General features: G+C 36.9%; 1 protein-coding gene across 6 annotated transcripts; it reads right to left on the bottom strand.

Moving 5' to 3' along the window:
- Positions 1–2189: 2189 nt before the first annotated feature.
- Positions 2190–20227, bottom strand: jac7 (jacalin 7). Of its 6 annotated transcripts, none has more exons than XM_087260082.1 (6): positions 19991–20227; positions 12772–12970; positions 12309–12441; positions 6339–6427; positions 5874–5906; positions 2190–3833 (listed from the first exon to the last, which is right to left on the bottom strand). In XM_087260082.1, the coding sequence occupies exon 6, from the start codon at positions 3807–3809 to the stop codon at positions 2829–2831; it is 981 nt and encodes a 326-aa protein (XP_087116208.1). In that variant the 5' UTR covers positions 3810–3833; positions 5874–5906; positions 6339–6427; positions 12309–12441; positions 12772–12970; positions 19991–20227; the 3' UTR covers positions 2190–2828.
- Positions 20228–22079: the final 1852 nt, after the last annotated feature.

Below are 22079 nucleotides of genomic sequence, written 5' to 3'. Positions count from 1 at the left end.
TATCGGGTCTAAGTCACTCGTTCCTCACGGGCCAATCATACGCGTTTAGAGCCGGAAAAAGAATTGATCCATACATCTCTCGAGTCCTCGGGTTTGATTCATTCTGTCACGTGATGAACGAACGATCATGGCTCCTATCAGCTTCGACTGTGCATTGGTTAAGATTATATGTGACTGTCAGTGTAACGTGAATGAACCCCTGACATATGAAGACATGAAGAGGTGAGCTGAGCAAAGAGACAACAATACCTTCATAGACAAAAGAGCAGGTAAACATTGAATTATTATTTTCTCCTTCTTATATTCTATTTATGACTTTTTTGTCGTGCAATCAACCTTTTGGGTTAGTTGTAGATGTGTTTGGAAGCAATTCGTAACATTTTAAAAATATTTTGGCAAATTGAACCAAATGAACGAAATGATTCGAAAAAAGATTCATTCATCTCGATGAACGAGACTCAAAGATCCGAGTCAGTAAAATGATCCATACTTACCATCACTAGTGTGGGCGAAGTGCATGTATGCAGTTGTAGTCCATAAACTGGCGGATTTGTAGTTTGAATGAAAGAATGTTTTTCAGCGACCTCTGGTGGTTAGAGGTCGCTGGTGATTGTGACAGTAGTGAATCATCTGATTTCATTAATTGTCTCAGGGCATTTTTAATTCAACAGGTGTAGCATTTGTTAATATCAATATTAATTATTCGAATTCTTATATTCACTTAATGACAATCCTACCTGCCCATTCTAGTGTGTTGAGCTCATGACTGCTGCTTGGTAATGTTAAGGCGCCACCTTTGCACTTTTTATCATCCTATTTTCATCTCTTAACAAATGGTTTTGCTGATGAGCAAGGTGCTGCTGTCAAATGATTATTACGCTATCTTTAACCTGCAGGCTGCATTTTGCTCATAGGGCTGCAAGAAAATAAATAAAAAGAGCGGAGCTGTGATTAAAATAGTGAATAAAAAGACTGAGGCTTTGGTCAAATAAATAAGTAATTGTATAAATAAATAAAAAGCGGTGAGGCAGTGGCGCAGTAGGTAGTGCTGTCGCCTCACAGCATGAAGGTCGCTGGGTCGCTGGTTCGGACTTTGGCTCAGTTGGCGTTTCTGTGTGGAGTTTTCATGTTCTCCCTGCCTTTGTGTGGGTTTCCTCCGAGTGCTCCGGTTTCCCCCACAGTCCAAAGACATGCGGTACAGGTGAATTGGGTAGGCGAAATTGTCCGTAGTCTATGAGTGTGTGTGTGAATGTTTGTTTGGATGTTTCCCAGAGATGGGTTGCGGCTGGAAGGGCATCTGCTGCGTAAAAACTTGCTGAATAAGTTGGCGGTTAATTGCGCTGTGGTGACCCCGGATTAATAAAGGGACTAAGCCGACAAGAAAATGAAATAAAAAGCGCGACTGCTATGAGTGCAGGCAGATAGGCACACCGGCCCTCGCAGCCCAAAAAAACAGACAGGCCCAGCGAGAATTCTCCCGGTTCTCCCGATTAGCCAATCCAGGCCTGTTTGTGCATATACATTAGATAGGTCAGCACTGAAGCCTAATCTGGAGCTAATCTAGAAAAAATATCTTACGGTAACGGTCCAGAAACTAGTACACATATATTTATATGTTATTGAAAAGATTAAATACAAATTTAAAAAAAGGGGGAAAATCAAGAGAAGCAAAGAAATGAAAAGATTAGTTGAAAGTTTTATTTATTTTTATTTTTTTGCAATATTTTGCGTAAATTAATTGTGTTATCTTTCAATTTCTATAGATGTTCGCTGACTAAACTATTATTTTAATAAATCTATCTGTTTTATAACTTAAATTCACCAGGATGCATTGCCTATATTCTCTGAGAAATGGATAAACATTTTCAAATTGGGCTGTTGTCAATAATGCTGAGCAATGTACACTGTAACACGTCCTGGGTTCCACACAATGACTTTATCTTGTCCCAAGACAAATCTATTAAGTTAACTTATTCGTTTATACAAGTTTAAGTGGATTAAACATAAGACAATTAATCTTTTCCCAAAAATTGCTCAAGAAATTTGTTGTTTCAACTAATTTTAAAAAATAGTTCAAGCAGCAAAATACTTTAGTGTATAATGACATTCATGACTACATGGAAACATGCTTTGAACTAGGAATAATTCATGTTGTTTTCCTTACAAAAATCCACAAGACAATGTACAACTTGATTTTAACTTTTTTATTGTTGGATTAAAAACATTTGAAATTCTGAAATGATTACGGAACATTAAACATGATTTGTTTATAGATATTGCTTCCTTATATATAATATACCAGTTAAAGTGGTTGTATACAAAGTCAAGAGCATGGGTCTCAAACTGGATTCCCGGAAGGCTGCCTCTCTGCATAGTTTTGCTCCAACCCTCATCAAACACAGTTGATGCAAATAATCAAGATGTTCAAAACTACTAGAGACTATTAAGCAAGTGTGAGTTGGGGGTGGTTGGAGATCAAATCTGCAGAGCTGCGGCCCTCCAGGAATTGAGTTCAAGACCATTGGGAAACAAGCATATGATTATAAGGTTTTCCTCACATGAACAGAAACGGTAATTAAAAGTCACATCAAACACATATAAAACACATGATCACATCAATAATACAATGTGATTATAGGAATTATTAAAGTGGATATGTTTGAAGCAATGTGAATATATCTGGATTAAAAGTAGTATTTTAGTCTTAAATGTGAAGTGTGTGTGTGTATTACACTGGACACATCTACTGAAAATTGTAGTTTCATGAAGCATAATTGAAAAATCATTGTAAAATATCCAGATGTAAAATCAGGATAATTAATTATGTATTAACAGGGACAATCTGCCGTGACGTCATCACATTCATCAGTTTTCACTTTGATATCAGTGTAAGTGACGCCTTTGTATTGGCCGTTGGTTTCGTACTGAAACACACCGCCACCCTTGCAAGTGATCTTCACTATACCAGTGTACGGCAGGTCAAAAGTGGCTCTGCCAATGCTGATGTTAACAACCACCTTCTTCTTTGGTGGGACCTCAATAGTGCTAGACAGCGTTTCGTTTTTCTCTTCTGCGTAATCCTGCTTATAAGAGCTTTCTGCTGTAACGCTGATACTGAATCCTTTCCTAACTTCCGCCACCGCTGGAACCCCAGCACTCACCTCCACACTGAAGGCTGCTGTCAGGCTTGTAGACAAAGACCATGAGGACGCTGTGGTCACTTTCTTTGAGGTTTCGATTTTTTGTTGTTGAGCGGCAGAGGTGTTGTTTCTGAAAGTCATGGACTTGATCTCTTCCACTGCCACCCTTGGTATTATTTGGTGAATTGTGGGATAGTAAACATTGGTGAGGACTACTGACTCAACTGCCATGAGAAACAGAAACCCCAAGCAGTCGATGTCTGCACCAGCTCTTCCCGCAATGCCAAGACAATAACCAGAGCAGACATCGACGGGAAATTCTGTTTTTAAACCCCACTCTGTCATCTTGGCGAAAAATAACCTTGCATTACCTTGACTGTCTATGGTCTTGAATTTGATGCCTCCTAGGCGTGTTCCTGCTCCGTTCCCCCAGAGGGACAGTGCGGTGAAACTCTCACCAGGCTTGAACACAAACTCTTGATGAGGTCCAGCTGGTTCTCCGAAGGTTGCATCTCTACCATCTGAAAGCCAAGCCTTAATAGCCTTGATCTGCGATGGCCCCTCCCAAACCCAGAGCTTCTCCAGTCTGGCACCATTTCTTTCTCCAGTAAATGAAAATTCCACACCTCCTCCACCACCAGTTGGCTCAATTGAGGATGTGTAGGCCATGTCTGAAGAAATTAGATCTGAAAACTATATGAGAGATTATTATTAACACAGGGAATCTACAATTGAAGTCAAAATTATTCGCCTTTCTGTGAATTTTTCTTTTAAAAATATTTCTCAAATGATTTTTAACAGAGCAATTTATTTTTTACAGTATTTCGGATAATATCTTTTATTTCGGAGAAAGTCTCATTTGTTTTATTTAGGCTAGAATAAAAGCAGTTTTAATATTAATATGTTATTAATATTTTTTTAATATTAATATTTTCAATATTAAACAATAATTAAAAAAAAAAATTCTGCTTGTCTACAGCAGTGGTCCTCAACCTTTTTATTACCGCAGACTGTTCAACACTTCACAATTTTACTAAGGGTGTGTGGGGGGGTTATTTTTCTAGGCAACCATCAATCATTTTCTCAGAGGATGACAAGCTGACAAAACATTGCTGTAGCTCTGATACAAGTTTTATTTATGGAGAAAATTAAAAAGCACTGCTGTGTTCGTCTGAGATAATTATTCTACCAAAATCTGTGTATTCTATACAAAAGATGCTGATCTGTCAGTTCTTGTCATGTGACTTATGTTTAGTTTTCAACATTCTAAAAATGTTTTCAACTGGGTGCGCCTCTAAGGCGAGAACGCGTTGCGTCGCTCCTTTATTGGAAATAATGAGCTTGCATGCGGACAAGACAATATGTGAACGGCCACTGTCATTCGTGATCTCCAGCAGTTGATCTTCTACTCACACAGATTTTGAGAAGTTGGATTTTTTACTGATTTGTCGACAAATGAATTGCGAATCTATTCTTTGGCAGTTCACGGGTCCTCAACTGGGCCTTTTCCTCTTCGCAACGAGAGGTTGAGGACCACTGTTCTACATAACAAACCACTGTTCTAGACTGATTTCACGCCATTTTAAACGGCGAAATTAAGACTGCGGTGGGAATAAACACTGAAGTATCACCTGAGTCATACAGGAATGTTGTGTACCTGCCTGTATATCCTATCAGTGAAGAGCAAGTGACACACTGCAAGTGATTTCACCACCTTCCGAGTGACTCAAAGGTCCTTTATGAATGAATGGTGAAAATAAGGAATATTGGACTTCATTTTCAGTTAAAGGAAATGGCACTAGTTAGCTAACATTTTCTTTCCCTAACACACATTTAAACTGCCATCAATCAAACTCAAGTTAATGAACTGACTCTTTCACTGTATTAGACTTGTAAAGATACAAAATTTCGGTACTGAAATAAAAAAAAATTCCTGTTAACATTTAAGCACTGTTGATGGCATTTTTAAACAGCGCTGATTTGCCACGAGGATGTGCTACAGATGACAGCAGTGTTTTATCGCTCACCCGGTTACATAGGCTGAAGCAGGGAAGTGTTGTCACGGTGTTTACCTGGTGCTATGAACTAAAGCCTACGACACTTAAGCGTATTACTCTGAAAGAGATTGTAATATTGTTTGATGCCTAATATGCTTTTAATTGTTTAAATTAAACTTAATTGAATGATATTAAGGTGATGTTTACACCATTTCAGCATTTTAAAATCGCGGCAACAGCTGGAGGTTTGTAGTTCACAGCATGTTGTTGCGATGTTTACAGTGCTGGTCCTATACTTCCGGGTTTCTTCCCACCCCAGCCTCTCTTTCGTGTTTTAAAATTGTGGCCACGTGAAATAAGCTTATACAGTTAACCCACTTGCCTAGTTGCCCTAACTTGCCTAGTTTACCTAATTAACCCAGTTAAGCCTTTAAATGTCACTTTAAGCTGAATACTAGTGCCTTGTAAAATATGTAGTAAAATATACTGTCTTCATGGACAATGAAGGAATCAGTTATTGGAAAATAAGTCAAAGTAAAATAGTTATTAGAAATGAGTTATTAAAACTATTATGTTTCTAGATGTGTTGAAAAAATCTTCTCTCTGTTAAACAGAAATTGGGGTAAAAATACAGGGACTAATAATTCAGGAGGGCTGATAGTTCTGACTTCAACTGTACGCAGGGTAGTATACAGTACATTAATAATAATAATAAAAGTTTTAATCATTTACTCACCCTTCACTTGTTCCAAACCTGTTTGAGTTTCTTCTGTTGAACACAAGAGAAGATTTTCTAAAGAAGGTTGGAAACCTGTAACCGTTCACTGTAACTATTATCTTATATATATTTCAGAGTTAGCTTTAAACTATAATAAACTGTATATAATGATTTAAGTCTGTAAAATGAATAAAAATAAGTACTTTATTGCTATTTTGTGTACCGTAAACATCAACCAAAACATTATATCACTCAAAAATGTAACTGCAAGTCACTTTTACAAACTTTCAAACATCAAAAGTTGTCAAGGTCTCCTGATGCAATTCAGAAGCATAAACACCAATCCCAAAATATTTAAATATTTTGACTTACCAATGTACCAATTTTTACAGTGTATGTTATACCTCTTAGAAAATAGTATTTGCGAAATACTGCTGTAAGACACAGTAAATAAATATACCTGCTCCATATAAATATACTCACATGTAGACTGAAGAATCTCTTGTCAAAAACTCAAAAGTCAAAAGTCAGTGAGGTGAAATGTGTTGAACTGAGCAGCTGTTTAAATAGAGCTGGAAAAGACACCGAAAGCCCATCAGTCAGAATCTTCTGTTTGCGAATGAAAATAAGGTTTCCAATTTAAATTTTATGTAACCTATTCAGGGCTATCAATTCATAAATTTTCAATGGTTGATTAAACTGTATAATGTCAAAAAAGCTGATAGAGATGTCAAAATGAATACCTTTTTAATAATGTTAATATTAAATAACAAACAAAAAAAAAAATGCTCAGAAGTAACAACTGTCTACACTCTCTCAAAAATAACTGGGGTCACTGGGGTTTTGTTTTTTTCAAAAGGTTGACTTTTGTACCTCGCAATTGTTTTAGAACTTACGATTCAGTCACCCATGGGACTAGAAATGGCAGAAAACGGTCAAACTACTTGCTCTACAAACAAAAATTTGCATGACTATACAGAACAGGTAGAATAATATAATAAGGAAAGATCAGTTTGCAACATCAAACAGCGAAACGAGCAGTTTTTAATGTCAAAAAATGAATGGAAGTGAATGAGACCGGAAGTCTCAAGCCAAAAAGATTCAAATGGCTGCGCCCGCTCGTCGGCGAAAAATAAGGTGAATAGGTGTATGTACAGTGGATGTCAAAAGAAGATAAAACTGACTTGACCTAAAAAAAAAAAAAAGTCAGAAATGCATATCAATGTGATGTCATTACCTTGATGTCCATTTGACTTCTACACATTGGTGCTCTTTTGTCCATCAAAATAATGACACAAAATGTTATAATATATGAAAAGTTATATTTTTCTGGAAGCATCAATTATAATATACAAATCTACACCACCTTGATGGCAAAATGACATCTAATTGACATCTAACACAGGCGTCAAAAAACAATTACAGATGCTGATGCTAGAATTCGGCTTTAAGGTATTCAATTGATCAGGTTGAGTTACTGTACTTGTCTTTTGTACTGTACTGTAGTATTAAACCAACCAATGGTTAATTGATTTATCAATAATCAGAGAAAAATTCTTATTATTATCTCTGGCATTAACAAAAATTATTGAGGATATTACTAATAACATAGATAAAAATGAGAAGGTAGTCTGATTTTTTTTATAGATTTAAAGAAGGCATTTGATACAATAAATCATAATATATTGGTAAATAAATTAGAAAGGTATGGTATTAGAGGAGTAGCCTGGACTGGATGAGCAGTTATATAAAAGATTGAGAAACAAGATTAAAAACAACATGCAAACTCCTCACAGAAACGCCAACTGACCCACCCGAGGCTTGAACCAGGGACCCTCTTGCTGTGAGGCGATCATGCTACCCACTGCACCACTGTGACCCCCCTTATTTTTGGGCTTATGTATATATATGTGTATATGTGTGTATATATATGTATATGTATGTATATATGTATGTATGTATATATGTAAATATGTGTGTGTGTGTGTGTATATATATATATATATATCACATACTGTACACACAGGGTCAGCCTTTATTTGCAGTTAAACCTTAATAAATTAAATGGTGTCAGTTATTTTAAGGAAAGTTCCTGAAACCAAACCTGAAGTTCAAACCAAATTTACAAATGCAGTAGGCATGTTTAAAAAATCCAATGTTTTCCCTTTGCATATTTTAAAGTATTATAATATATAAATCTACAGAAAGATAAACATCATTTCACTGTGTTGAAAAAAGAGACTTCTGTGTTGCATGAGTGATCAATTTAAATGAGTAGAACGCTGAAGAGTTGTCTGTGTTATCAGGACTTTGCTGTACATTTACATCTTCTTTTGGAAAATACATTTAACCAAAGTGAAATACAAATGAGGAACTTTATGAGCTTGTCATGCTTGTAGTTTTGTAAATGAGTTGAATGGTCCTTGTGTGCGCTGATAAATGAAAGTTTTACATCTTACACAGGACTAAAAATAAGACTTTGACAGAAACTATGAAAATAAACCTATTTTACCTATTGAGGAATAGTGTATTCAGGTTTTCAACATTCTTCAAAATTTTCCATTTGTGTTTAACAGAATAAAGAAACTTAATAATATTTAGAACCACTTGAGGATGAAAAAATGAATATTTTTGAGAGAACTTGTTTGATACACATGGGTACACAAACCTTTTTAGTGACTCGTGGCTACTTGTGCCTGATTTATTATATATATATATATATATATATATATATATATATATATATATATATATATATATATATATATATATATATAATTTTCTTTTTTTTTTTTTTGCAGTATCTGCATTTTCTACTCTGCATCAGAATTTAAACAACCTGTATAAGTGGGGCGGGACCGAGAAATCGGTATGAGACCAAGGGCGGGAGTGTTAACGACCCTCACCTGTGCGCACCACCTGTCTCAAGTCTCAAAGAGGAGCTTTGGAAATTTAGGTCCTGGCCACACGAATGCAGGTATTGTCAAAACCACGCTTTTTTCCAAAGCAGTTTAGTTTGTTGACATGAATATGCAGTGTCAGGTGACTGCATTTTCATTTGGACAGAAATTTTTAATATATTTTTTTTTTTAAACTCGTAAAAACTTTTATAAAAATACCCACGTACGTGTGGACATGAACTTAAAAGGAGAAGATGAGAGTAGATCAGGCCTGGACATTTTGGGCCCTATCATACACTAGGGTTTAATATCATTTGGAGTTGTTTTGATACCAGTGTTAAATCAATGCTTTTAAAATGGTACCGATGCCTGAACTGATACTTTTGAGCCACAAAATTATAGTGGATGACTCTAGAAAAATCTTTATATGACAAAATCTTTATAAAAAAAAAATTGTTATAGAACAATATAATTAAAGTTTAGGGTAAACACCAATTCATATTTTATATATTTGAGTTACATTAATCTATTTCCTTTGATCATTTGTTGGTTAGCATGAATTTAAGATTTGCATTATGAAATTACATTAGCTTACTACTAACCTGAGGAAAGGCTGTCATCAAATACTGAACTCATTTTTTCTAGGGTTGGGGCTTGTGACTATGTTTACATGGTTATCAGTAATCTAATGCATTGCCTTAATCTGAATAAGACAATATTATGATTATGGTGTTAACATGAGTTGCTTTTTGAATGTTCCTTTTATGATCCTGTCTTAAACGTTATAGTTATAGATGGATCATTGTGTCACCACGCTATCCATGTTTCCTCCAGAGTTTCATGTAATTTCAGGTGTTTCATTATTGTTATTTTTTTTACCTTAACTGCAGTTTCACTTTCATTCAGGAACATTTCGTTCATGTCCCCATGACAAACAGTTATTTAAACAGAGCATTAAGTAAGGACTGGTGTAAGAGTGCTCTTTTAATGGAGTTTGAATGGAAAGAAAAAACCTTCGCATTTCGCAACGCTGTTGTCTGTGGTAATCACTGTTTACATGGTAGTCTAGGCTCTTAATCAGAGTGTTGTCTTAATCATATTCAAATCACAGCATTGGTGTCCATGTAAACATACTCACTGAAATCGCCAGATGATGTCGCAAGCTTTTATAGACAGTGTATTCCTCTGCCTCTAAGTTGATTTCATGAGCTCTCAAATGTGTCAATAAGTTTGACGTGTTTCCTTCTTACACGCAACTTTTGTAAAGCGTCTGCTTCACGTTGCTGTGTCAGAATCCTTGCTTTTAAAATAGGCTTTAGAACGCTTCGTTTAAGCAAATTTGATGAACGCGATCATGCATGTTGATCTAAAGAGAGCCGCTCTCGCTCACCGAATGCGATGTACTGCGTGCATTGCATGCGTCCGTTCCCTAAGCAACAAGAACAAATGCCTCACATTGCCTGTGCATATTCCTCGAAGTTGTTTAGAATGAAATGTTTAGAGATGGTGTGACAACATGCACCTATGTGTGCCTTTGATGCACCCCTTGATGCTTCTTACATTCTTGTCGCAGCACCAGTGGCACCGAAATTAGGCACTGAAATTTATACGCTGATTTGGTCCGATATTTACCGGTTACAAAGGTACTGGTGCTATAATGGCACTGGGTTTAGGTACCCAACCCTAACATACACCCAGCAAAAAAGGTGCAAGACGCGTTTGCTGCGTTGTTTGTTGCTTTATTCAGACCTGGACAACAGTCATTTTCATGTTTTGCGCCACGTTGTTCAAATAGCAAATGCATTTGCACCACTTTGTGGACTCATGGGTGTGCTGGTATGAAAAGGAGGTGTGTTAATGCGCATTATTGACGCCATTGACCAACTAAAAGCTGCTCTTTAGTCCAACGCTTTTTCTTAGTTTATTCATGACAGTTTGTATAATAATTTATGGTCCCACTTTATAATAAGTGTCCTTAACTACTATGTACTTACATCAAAAAAATAAATACAATGTACTTACTGTGTTTATAATGTATTTGAGAACACTTGTGGTGCTTTTAAGTTGGGATAGAGGTTGGGTTATGGACAGGTTTAGTGGCATGGGTAGGTTTAAGGGTGGGTTAAGGTGTAAGGGATGGTCAACAGTGTATTTACAAATGTAATTAAAAAAGTTAATGACAGATGTAATTACATGTATTTAATCAAGCTTAAGTACACAGTAAATACATGTATTTACACAATAAGTACATTGTAACAAACTATTAATTCCTGTGAAATTACATATTAGTTAAGGCCACTTAATATAAAGTGGGACCTAATTTATTATTATAATTATTAATATTATTAGCAGTATTATTTATTATATTTATATTTGTTTTAACAAAAACAAGTTTAGATTTTCCATCCTGTTGGGTTTTGGAGACATATGCATCACCTTATAGGAGAAAAGAATAAGACGTGTGTTTGGATATTACTCAGTTATTAAATTCTAAATAATTATTTGTCAAAAAATGTAACAGAACTAGTCTATGTGTATAACTACTCCTTGTTTTTTAATTGTTATTAAAAATAAACCAGGATCTTACATGTCTCATTTATCCTCCCACCAAATTCACCAGTTGCAGTATGACTGTTCTGCTTTTGATTTTCTATTTTAGGTTTATCTTTTTTTAGGATAGCACTTTATTTTACTGTGTACTTGTTAGATGTTCCTGACAGTTCCATGCAACTTTTTCTTTTTAAATAGGCAACACTCCTTGGTTAAAAATGATGTAATATCATGGCATTTTACTTAAATTTGCTTTACTTTTAAATCCACTGCTCAGATTAATGAAAATGCTGCAATTATGAAATCATGTATCCATTGTGACCACATGCAGAATCAAGCATTCACATTAACTTATTTTAAACTTAGACCTACTGTAACACATAGGGGTTTATTTACTGTAGCTCTGGGTTAATGGAAAAAACAGAAGGACAGCTAAAGTATAAGAGATCTTTCTTTTTCTAAACCCACAGCTTTTAGTATTTTTTTTTTAAATTAGCTCATAGTAAAATGCTCAAGAAAGATTAATACATTTCAAGTTATGTAAGAAAATATGTATTTTGCATGAGTGAAAAGCAAAATGAAGGATTATAAAGAGTGGGTGTTCATATCAGCACTTCACCTGCACATGTTCCCTTGGCAAATCCATATAACCAAAATGACATGCAAATAAGGAACATCATGAGCTAAACTAGGGTCTTAAAAGTTAGTGATAAATCAGACCTAACGGTTTCCATGAACCCAGATGCATTTAAAATACAGCGAGTCCATTATGTCTGGTTCATGCTCTACATTTTATTAAACAAACATTTATTCATTCATTCATTTTCCTTCAGCCTAGTCCCTTTATTCATCAGGGGTCGCCACAGAGGAACGAACCACCAACTGTTCCAAGATATGTTTCACACAGTGGATGCACCTTCCAGCTGCAACCCAGTATTGGAAAACAACCACACACTCTTATCCACACACATACACTACAGACAATTTAGTTTATTCAATTTACCTGTACTGCATGTCTTTGGATTGTGGGAAACCAGAGCACCCGGAAGAAACACACACCAACACTGGGAGAACATGCAAACTCCACACAGAAATCCCAGCAGACCCAGCCGGCACTCGAACCAGCGACCTTCTTGCTGTGAGGCGTTAAACAAACACTCACATTTTAAAAGATGCCTTAAGGATTGCTGACCATATGGATAATGATTATAAATTTATCAGCACATGCTTGAAAAATAAGTAAGGTTGTGGATTTTCATGCATTTTTGTCACACTATTCTGACATTTCATACAGCATTGAATCATTTGCCCACATGATTGTTCAGGTCAAGCTGAGATGCAATGTGTGCCGTACCAAAAAGTCAGAAGCTTTAAAATGTACACCAAAAAAATTAATAAATTGCATAAACATTGCTTTTGCTTTATGGTTCACATGTAAATGGATAAAGATTGACCTTTACACTCACATTGGCTGGTCTGAGGTCTGAGGTTTTGTTGTTTTCCACAAGTGTAAGGATATATTTTGGGCCAGGAGACCTTCTCATGGTTCAGCATCTACCAGAAGACATTATTTAGACAGTTGCTCCTCATGGTCCATCAGAATTGATATGTCTGAGCTCAGAGACATCGGTTTGACCTTTATAAGTTCACTGCACATCTAAAGTTCTTGAACACAGAGAAATACAACAACCAAAGGGGGCATTTTAAAAGGGCATCAGGAGGGTCAGGGTTTGTCAACAGTCTAATAAGTGACTACAAAAATAAAGGGCTCTATTTTGACGGTCCATGCTCAAAGTGCAAAGCGCAGGTCGCAAACGCTTTCAGGCCGTGTCAGAATCCACTTTTGCTAATATAAGAACGGAAAAAATCCGCTTTGCGCTGTGGCGCATGGTCTAAAAGGGTTGAGCTTATTTTCTTAATGAAGTTTCACAAACTAATTTCGAGAGGAGCACGTGATATGATTGACTGCAGCTGGCCACTCATTTACACTCATTAGCTAGCCAATCAGATCGATCCAAACACACTATAAGTAGCCTAGCTAAGAACTACTCCCTTATCTTCAATTTCCCGAAGAAACCCCCCCATCCACCCTCTTCTCCTCCTTTCCTCTTTTGCCGAGGGGAGCTCTCGAGAACCACCTGATCTCGTACTCCCCTCACATGTTCTATGGACCTGGCGGGAGCCCTGGGCTCAACTATCTCCGAGCTCAGGGTTCTCTCCTGGGACAGCATGCCAAACTTGCTAACAAGTTGTCAAACAGTATCTAAGTGTGAACTCTTGAAATGAGATATAGGTGTGTTTTGAGAATAAACCAATCAGAGTCTCATCTCCCATTCCCTTTAGGAGTCAGTTGCGTCGCGCCTTAAGCACATTTGCTATTTATATGACTGACTTTGTAAGTGGAAAATCTGAACATTTCACTAGCAAGAAAACAGTTAAACAGAGCATCTGCAGCGCGAGAATGAGCGATAAGGCATCTCATAATCTACTTTCACTTTCGCTCTCGTGGATAGGGAGACCTTGTACGCACAGACATCAGTTAGCCTATAAATAATTAATTTTGTTTGTTAAGCGCAAAAATTTGTTTCAAAACTATTTCTAAATTCAAAACTAATAATTGAACAATCATAACGAAGTGTGCTCAAACAGCTGAGTTAAATCCAAATACACTTGCTGTGCCCCATATGGTCTAAAACCTGACAGGTGGGCAAATCTAGGCTTGTTTTTAATAAAACAAATATAAATATGGATATAATAAATAATACTGCTAATAATAATAACATTATACAAAAGTAAATTGTTATGAATGAACTGAAAAAGCCTCCCGAGATGAAGAAGACATAAAAGCAGTGGTTTTTTAACTTATGTAGGCTAGAAAATAATATTATATTTGCGTATTGCTCTACATCTTGTGTGTATTAAGCAGTGTGTAAGCGAGGTCATAACTAACGCGCTGTGCGCTGGACAATAGACCGGCTTTGTTTTGGTCTATTGAAAAATCTATTATAGTTTCCAAAAATAGCAACGCGCCAGAGAACGTCTTCCTTTTTAGACCAGAACGCCTATAGGCGCACATATGAGTGCAAATGGATTTGCTATTAAAACAGCGTGCTGCAAAACATCAAAACGACTCTTGCGCCAAGCTGAACTAACAACTATTGCGTCGCGCCTTGCACCACATTGCGCTGGGTGTATGATAGGGCCCAAAGTGTTATTTGGACAAAATATCAATCTGAAAACATGTTTGATACTTTATGTGGAAATCAACGTGCGTTATGGATGTGACAAAAAAGTCAGCAAGTTTACAGTATACAACATACTTTGTAGAAATTCTGTGAATTAAACTGCACAACCCAAAAGAAACAATGATAATTAAAAGGATAAGAGTCGGCTCTCTATAAAACAAAAATAATTGGTTTTATCTCATTTATTATTTTCACATTTATGAGGAAAAAGTGTTGTTATGGATGTGCCGTCTCTTCGTTCTGGATGTGACAGTTGAGAAATTGCCACTTGTGTGACTTTAGTAAATCAAATATAATAGTTTGAAAACATTGACAGAAGCATTTTTGAGTATTTCTAAAGTACTGTAAAATACTTGCTTATACAAAAAACCCAGAAATGGCGTCCGTATTTTGGTGAAAGCTTAATTTGTTTCATGGCAAGGTTGATATTTGCAGAGAATTGCTCTACATCATATTTCTTTAGAAAAAAATTATTTAGTTTAAAATTAAAAACTAGTATTTAGTAGGGATGTAACGGTATTGTAAATACCGTCATACCACAATATTAATTTTTTTCGATATTACCGTAGTCGCATGACTCGGTAAAACTATAGGTCTTCTGAGAAAATTTGCTCAGGCGAATGAAGCGAACGGGAGGTACCGGAAACTACAATTCCCATCAGCCCAGGCTTGGCCATAATCCCTTGCGGTCTGTTGTCGCTACAGATCCAGTAATGCGGAAATGGAGTGTGCTGCTAGAAGCGGGGATGAAAAAGAGCTGGAAAACTCTAAAGCGGGTGTTGTCACACCGCGCGTACTGAATAGCGGTGTTGTCGCGCGAGTTCTTATCAGCTGTGTTGTCGCGCGCGTACTGAATAGCGGTGTTGTCGCGCGAGTTCTTATCAGCTGTGTTGTCGCGCGCGTACTGAATAGCGGTGTTGTCGCGCGCGTACTGAATAGCGGTGTTGTCGCGCGAGTTCTTATCAGCTGTGTTGTCGCGCGCATACTGAATAGCGGTGTTGTCGCGCGAGTTCTTATCAGCTGTGTTGTCACGCGCGTACTGAATAGCGGTGTTGTCAGCACACTGTTCAGATTGATGCAGACATGAGATCTCTATCTCACTCATGGTTTGTCCTCTCAAGTGGGGGAAAGACAATGCACAACGTTACCCACTGCTGTCAACCTGGGCCAAGTCATATCTCTCTTGTCCCAGAAACCTCAGTCCCAAATGAGAGGGTTTTTTCTGTTGCAGGGGACATTGTAGATATCCAGAGATACCAGCTTTTACCAGATTATATTTATATGATAATTTTCCTTTAAACCCATCTCTATCTAAGTGAGTGAGTGATTAAATGTTGAATGTGATGAGTTTTCAACAATACTAAATTGAAACTTTATTTTTTTACATGGTTTAATATTTTTTTGTTATTAAAATTGAAGTTCCTGTTTCAAAGCTTACAGATAGATGGCTAATTTGTATGTCATTGACACTTTTGGCACTTTTTTGGAGTATTTTCATAAGTTTTGTTTTTTCCTGTAAATGATTCAATAAATACCGTACCGTGACATTCATACCGAGGTATTACCGTACCGTGAAATTCTGATACGTTACATCCCTAGTATTTAGTCATTTGTAGGGCAAATAACAAATAGACCATTTCACTTTCCTCAGTCAGAATTTGGCCCTTTAAATTAATTAGAAGAAACGATAATAATGTTGACAATTTTTCTATGTATGATAGGGCTCAAAGTGTTATTTGAATCAATGTAGTAAAATCTCAATCACAATGTCAAATTTAGACCATAACTGATTCTATTTTTATTCCGTTTGATATGGGAATATCAGAGACAAATGATTAGACTCTTTTTACAGACAAAAAAAGCATTTGCACAAAATTTATATAAAAAAAACTGAAAGGTTTAGAGTGGGTGCATTTTAAAATGTTTTTGAATTAAAGAAATTGTTCATGTTCAACAAAGTTGCTTTTCTATGATTAACATTAGAACACAAATAAAATAAACTGGATGAACAGCGTGATCTCAAAAGGAAATGTAACTAACTTATGTTTTGTCAGTTGCTAATTTTTACAAAAGTGTGCTGTAAAACCAAACCCCACCCCTAAACCAGTCTGGGGTGCGTTTCCCAAACAACGTAACTCGCGGCTGAACTATCATAGTAGGATGCATCGTTTAGAAAAAGAACGATGTAGAGACGAGTGTTTCCCAAAGCCGAAGTTGCTTTGTCAAAAACATGCACTCCTTTTCCATTTTAAAGAGCCCATATTATGGGTTTTTGAAAATTTCCCTCCATGTAGTGTGTAACACAGCTCTAAGTGAAGTGAAGTATCCAACTAAGGCTTAAATCTGTTAGTGTACAGTGTTTAAAACTGTTGATTCATCTATAAAAGAGTCGACTCATAGTGCTTCAAACGAGTCGCCTTGATACCGATTCATTAGGAGTTTCGCCATGACGTACGAACGAAACCAAGTTATTCACGTGCACGCGCAAACCCGGGAGATTTCAAACCTGCGGCCCCGCCCTCTGACGCAGAAACCCAGACACACACACACACACACACACACAAACACACACGCAAACATGCCGGTCGATTGAAATCACATTGCAGATGGATATTATCGAGCCTCTACCCAAAGATGAAACATTATAACATAATAGCATTATAGCCAAGCAGTTGGAAACTACTGGAAACTTCTGGAAACTACATGCTACAAAGAATACTTCATCTGCGTTTATTAAAGGAAGGATCAGTAAAGAGTAACTTACTGATGGACGTCAGGATGGGTTTCTTCCTCCATTTCTCAAGTGTAAGTACGTGCGATTAAAGTTGCCTCGTTGACTCTAGCTTGCAAATGTATTTAGTTGTGATTTGTTACTTGTGACCGAGTGTACTGTATCAGGTTAACTGGCTATATTCTCATATCGGGTGCAAAGTCACGTTTAAAACGCGACGCGTGCTGCTTTGTTTATGGAGCTCCGTGGAGGAGGAGTAGTGTGTGTAGGTGTGTGTGTGTGTGTGTGTGTGTGTGTGTGTGTGTGTGTGTGTGTGTGTGTGTGTGTGTGTGTGTGTATGTATGTATGTATGTATGTGTGTGTGTGTGTGCGTTGTCGTCCGGAGCAGGGTTACGTGTGTGTGTGTGTGTGTGTGTGTGTGTGTGTGTGTGTGTGTGTGTGTGTGTGTGTGTGTGTGTGTGTGTGTGTGTGTGTGTGTGTGTGTGTGTGTGTGCGCGCGCGCGCGCGCGCGCGTGCGTGCGTGCGTGCGTGCGTGCGTGCGTGCGTGCGTGCGTGTGTGTGTGTGTGTGTGTCTGTGAAAAGAGCAGATTGAGACAAGCTAGGAGATCTCCTCAACTGTTTTTGGAGTTTTTGCTCAATAAAATAGTTAGTCGTCTGTATTTTCAAGTCCATCGTCTGTATTTACATTGACCCACTGGCAGCTAAAATCCACGCCTACACCATCGAGCGTGTATGAACTGTGATTACTTTTATATTGCTGATTAGCTGTTGGACATTTCACTCTCTGACTGAAGGCAGTCGACCAATCGCAACAGGCTGTCATTGGTCCAATCAGCGCAGATTAGCTTCGCGCTAAGGAGGGGTTTGGGAACAAATGAATCACTGGACGATTCATACAGGAGTCGCTGGGATAATTAGGTTAAAATAAATGCAGATTATAAGACCATGAAAGTGTTCTTTGACCTTGCATGCATATTAAATTGTTGTTGGAGACCCTTACAACCAAGATATGACCCTATTTCATGTATAATATGGGCTCTTTAATTGAAGTGTAAACAGCATATTTAGGGCATATGTCCTTTACAAATATTATTGAGAACATTGCATATTCTATTCTAAAAGATAAAACATGTATTCTAATCTCATATGAAAATCATACAAACTATTCTTATTAAGTAGGTTATTGTTTATTTATATTTTGAAAAGTCTACTTACAATTTGACACATTCAAACAACTTCAGAAATGTTCAAACCAACAGGCCTCAAGCAACAGTGCTAACCACTGGGCCACCGTGCCACCCATCTAGGATAGAAGGAGTAGGGGTGGAACGGGGGATTCTTCAAAACGAAGATGGCTGTTACGTGGAACTTAGGGTATTTATAGTGGCTTAGGAATCATCTGATTAGTGAATCATAAATTGAATAATGCGGGATCAGCCGCAAGCAATCATAAGCACGTGATCCTCTCGAAATAGTTTATAAATAAACTTCACATTGTGAGGGATTTTGTGTTATTTACTATAGTAGAAAAAATGTCAAATTCTCAATAATATTTGTAAAAGAAATTAAATGTCTTGTTTCCATCAAGCATGAAGGATAAAATATGCAGAAAAAGCAAACAAGCCAATTTCTTATTACTTATATGAATTAAAATATTTCGTATACACAGGCTATTGGGAATGTGAAGGTTCATGAAAAAAATATTGTTTAGTTCTCTTGTAAGTTTGGTATGCCTCTTTCACAGTTAATAGTATACTTCAGAACAGAAAAGGGAACTCATAAAGGAATGGGACCACTTGAGGGTGAGTAAATGGTGAGTAAATTTCAATTTGTATGTGAACTATCCCTTGAAAATGTTCTTTAATCTTGTCATCAAATTTGACAACAAACCTACTTTGGGTTGTGTGAGAATGGACAGATTACTTTCTGAAAGCATTTCATGCAAGCAGTGTATTCAAAGAATGAAACATGACTGAAGTGCAGTGTTTTACATCCTCTAACATAAAAACCCAACACTGCTTGATCTGATCTGACCAAAAGAGAAATGGGCATATGGTAATTGCAGCAAATTTAGGCTAATTAGAATTGTCAAGAGGTTTTATCGTCCATTAGACAGCGGGATTCACTCCACATAAAATAAGCATGGCAATGAGCGCACATCTGTCTAGCCGATGAGGACAAGAGTGAAATTTGAAGTTTATGCCAGTGAAATGATGTTAGCATGGCTGTGTTCATTACCTTAAAAGGCTATAGTGCAGATAATGACTGGAAAAACCCAAAAATAACAATTAATGGACCAAATGAAAGGAGTCGCCTAATGCACTCAGACGCACTTTCAGTTAAATTGCATATTATTTTCGTCTAATTGAAGTGTTTTCCTAAAATCTAACAATGTGGTCTGATGAAATAAAGTCTTGATGTCTCTCAAAAGACTTGGAAATAGACCTCCTGCTGGCAGATATGAGTGTTGTGGGTGGAAATTAAATGCACTTGAGGAACTATTTTTCAACATTTCACCCAAATGCTGGACTAAAGGCGGCGGAGGAATATCTGATGGCATCCCGCAATTACCTCAGATAATATGTAAACGTTTTGAGTTTCTGTGTGGGGCCAAAAAAGAGAATTTCATTTCTAATGTGTTTTCACTCGATGGAAAGGGTTTCTCTTTCAGACGAAACAGACCCCCGTGTTTAAAAGGTGATAATTTACCTGTCAAAACCGCAGCGGAAGCACAGCAAGACGCCACTTTGACTGGGCTCTAATGGAAAATCCATTCAGTTTAAGGCTGTTTCTCAATATGCGTTCTTCAGCGGTCTTGCGTCCTCGTGTTCTCGTGAAACGTCATCATCAGCTGCCTAAGTTCAGTTCCAATACTCAAGATCGCAAGTACGGAGGACGCGTGAAACTTCCCGGATGTGTTCTTGATATCGAGGACGCACTGATGCTGACTTGAGCACTGAACTCGCTCTGGAAGTCCCAGAAGTCATTGCGACTGGAGATGGGAAGCGCTGCATTTTATTTAGACATATTATTAAAGTTCAGAGATATCACTTATTTACCTCAGGAGTTTCCCTAAATGAAACGGTGAAAGTAAACATTAACATGGACATCTTAATAAAGGAATAAACACATTAAGGGTGTTTGTTTGCTGAAATTCGTATTAAAATCTGTTTTATTCATAATGTGCAGAGTATATTTATAATGTTTTTATGCAAAGTATATATTTTGAAGAGGGGAAAAACAGTAAATCGTTGTATGAGTGCTTTAATGCTTAAATAATTTACCATTTAAAACACGTGAAGGTCACATGACCATCAGGAAGAACGCAGCATCCCATTTCTCAAAGGACGCGTTCTCTGCCCTCGCGGTCTCCTGAGTTCGTTCTTCCGAGGACACCTGGCAAGACCGCTCTCCACAAGAACGCAAGTCCGTTCTCTGCGTTCTTGGAATTGAGAAACAGCCTAAGTCTCCGAGATTCCCTGAATATGTGCGATTGGGTCGGTGTTAAATGTAACTAATTCATCGTCTTTATATATTTTCAATCTCACATCACATTAAAAGCAGCGTCTAAATGTCTTTATGACATTTATACTGAAATAATCGTTACAAATAAAAAAGCTGTTTACATGAGGAGGCTTGGAAATAAATCGGCTGCTTTATCTGGCTGTATGCTAAAAAGGAGAGAGAAAAGAGTGTTTTCTCTTTCATATTTGATTATAGATCGTTTTTAAATGACTTAATGTGAACAACGGCTCTGTTTATGTGGAGACCCAACTGAACATGTGATGCAGGTGCGCCATCGTCTGGTAAGTGTGTGCTATTACACACGATTTTTTCACTTGGTTAGCTTACCCACATAAAAAGAACCAGGCCCGTAGCCAGCCCTGTAAAATGGATGGTTCTTTTTTTTCTTAAAAATGTGAACCTTTTTGCTGTTATCCGCCCCATTTTTTAAAATTAAATTTAGAGATTTAAATACTGCTTTTTAATGACAATTTTAAACAATTTTTTAGCTGGATTTGGTTGTCAGATGGTCATCATAACCACACTTTTTGATGTACCAAAAAGATTTAGAATAAAAGAAAAAAATCTATTACAGAGCAATTCCAGCATTTTGGATGTGACATTTGCAGTAAAAACTCAAAACATAAATTTGCATAGAAAGCATATGTTAACATTATATTGAAACTTTTGTTCATATTTTCCAGAACAACTGACCACAGTTAAGTGATCAGAAAAATATCAATCTGAAAACATGTTTGATACTTTATGTGGAAATCAACGTGCGTTATGGATGTGACAAAAAAGTCAGCAAGTTTACAGTATACAACAAACTTTGTAGAAATTCTGTGAATTAAACTGCACAACCCAAAAGAAACAATGATAATCAAAAGGATAAGAGTCGGCTCTCTATAAAACAAAAATAATTGGTTTTATCTCATTTAATATTTTCACATTTATGAGGAAAAAGTGTTGTTATGGATGTGCTGTCTCTTCGTTATGGATGTGACAGTTGAGAAATTGCCACTTGTGTGACTTTGGTAAATCAAATATAATAGTTTGAAAACATTGACAGAAGCATTTTTGAGTATTTCTAAAGTACTGTAAAATACTTGCTTATACAAAAAACCCAGAAATGGCGTCCGTATTTTGGTGAAAGCTTAATTTGTTTCATGGCAAGGTTGACATTTGCAGAGAATTGCTCTACATCACATTTCTTTAGAAAAAAATTATTTAGTTTAAAATTAAAAACTGTAGTATTTAGTCATTTGTAACAAATAGACAATTTCACTTTCCT

The sequence above is a fragment of the Danio rerio genome, chromosome 7 (genome assembly GCF_052040795.2).
Source record: "Danio rerio strain M-AB ecotype USA chromosome 7, GRCz13ab, whole genome shotgun sequence".
Taxonomy (NCBI): Eukaryota; Metazoa; Chordata; class Actinopteri; order Cypriniformes; family Danionidae; genus Danio; species Danio rerio.
This window is presented reverse-complemented; position numbering and strand designations above follow the sequence as displayed.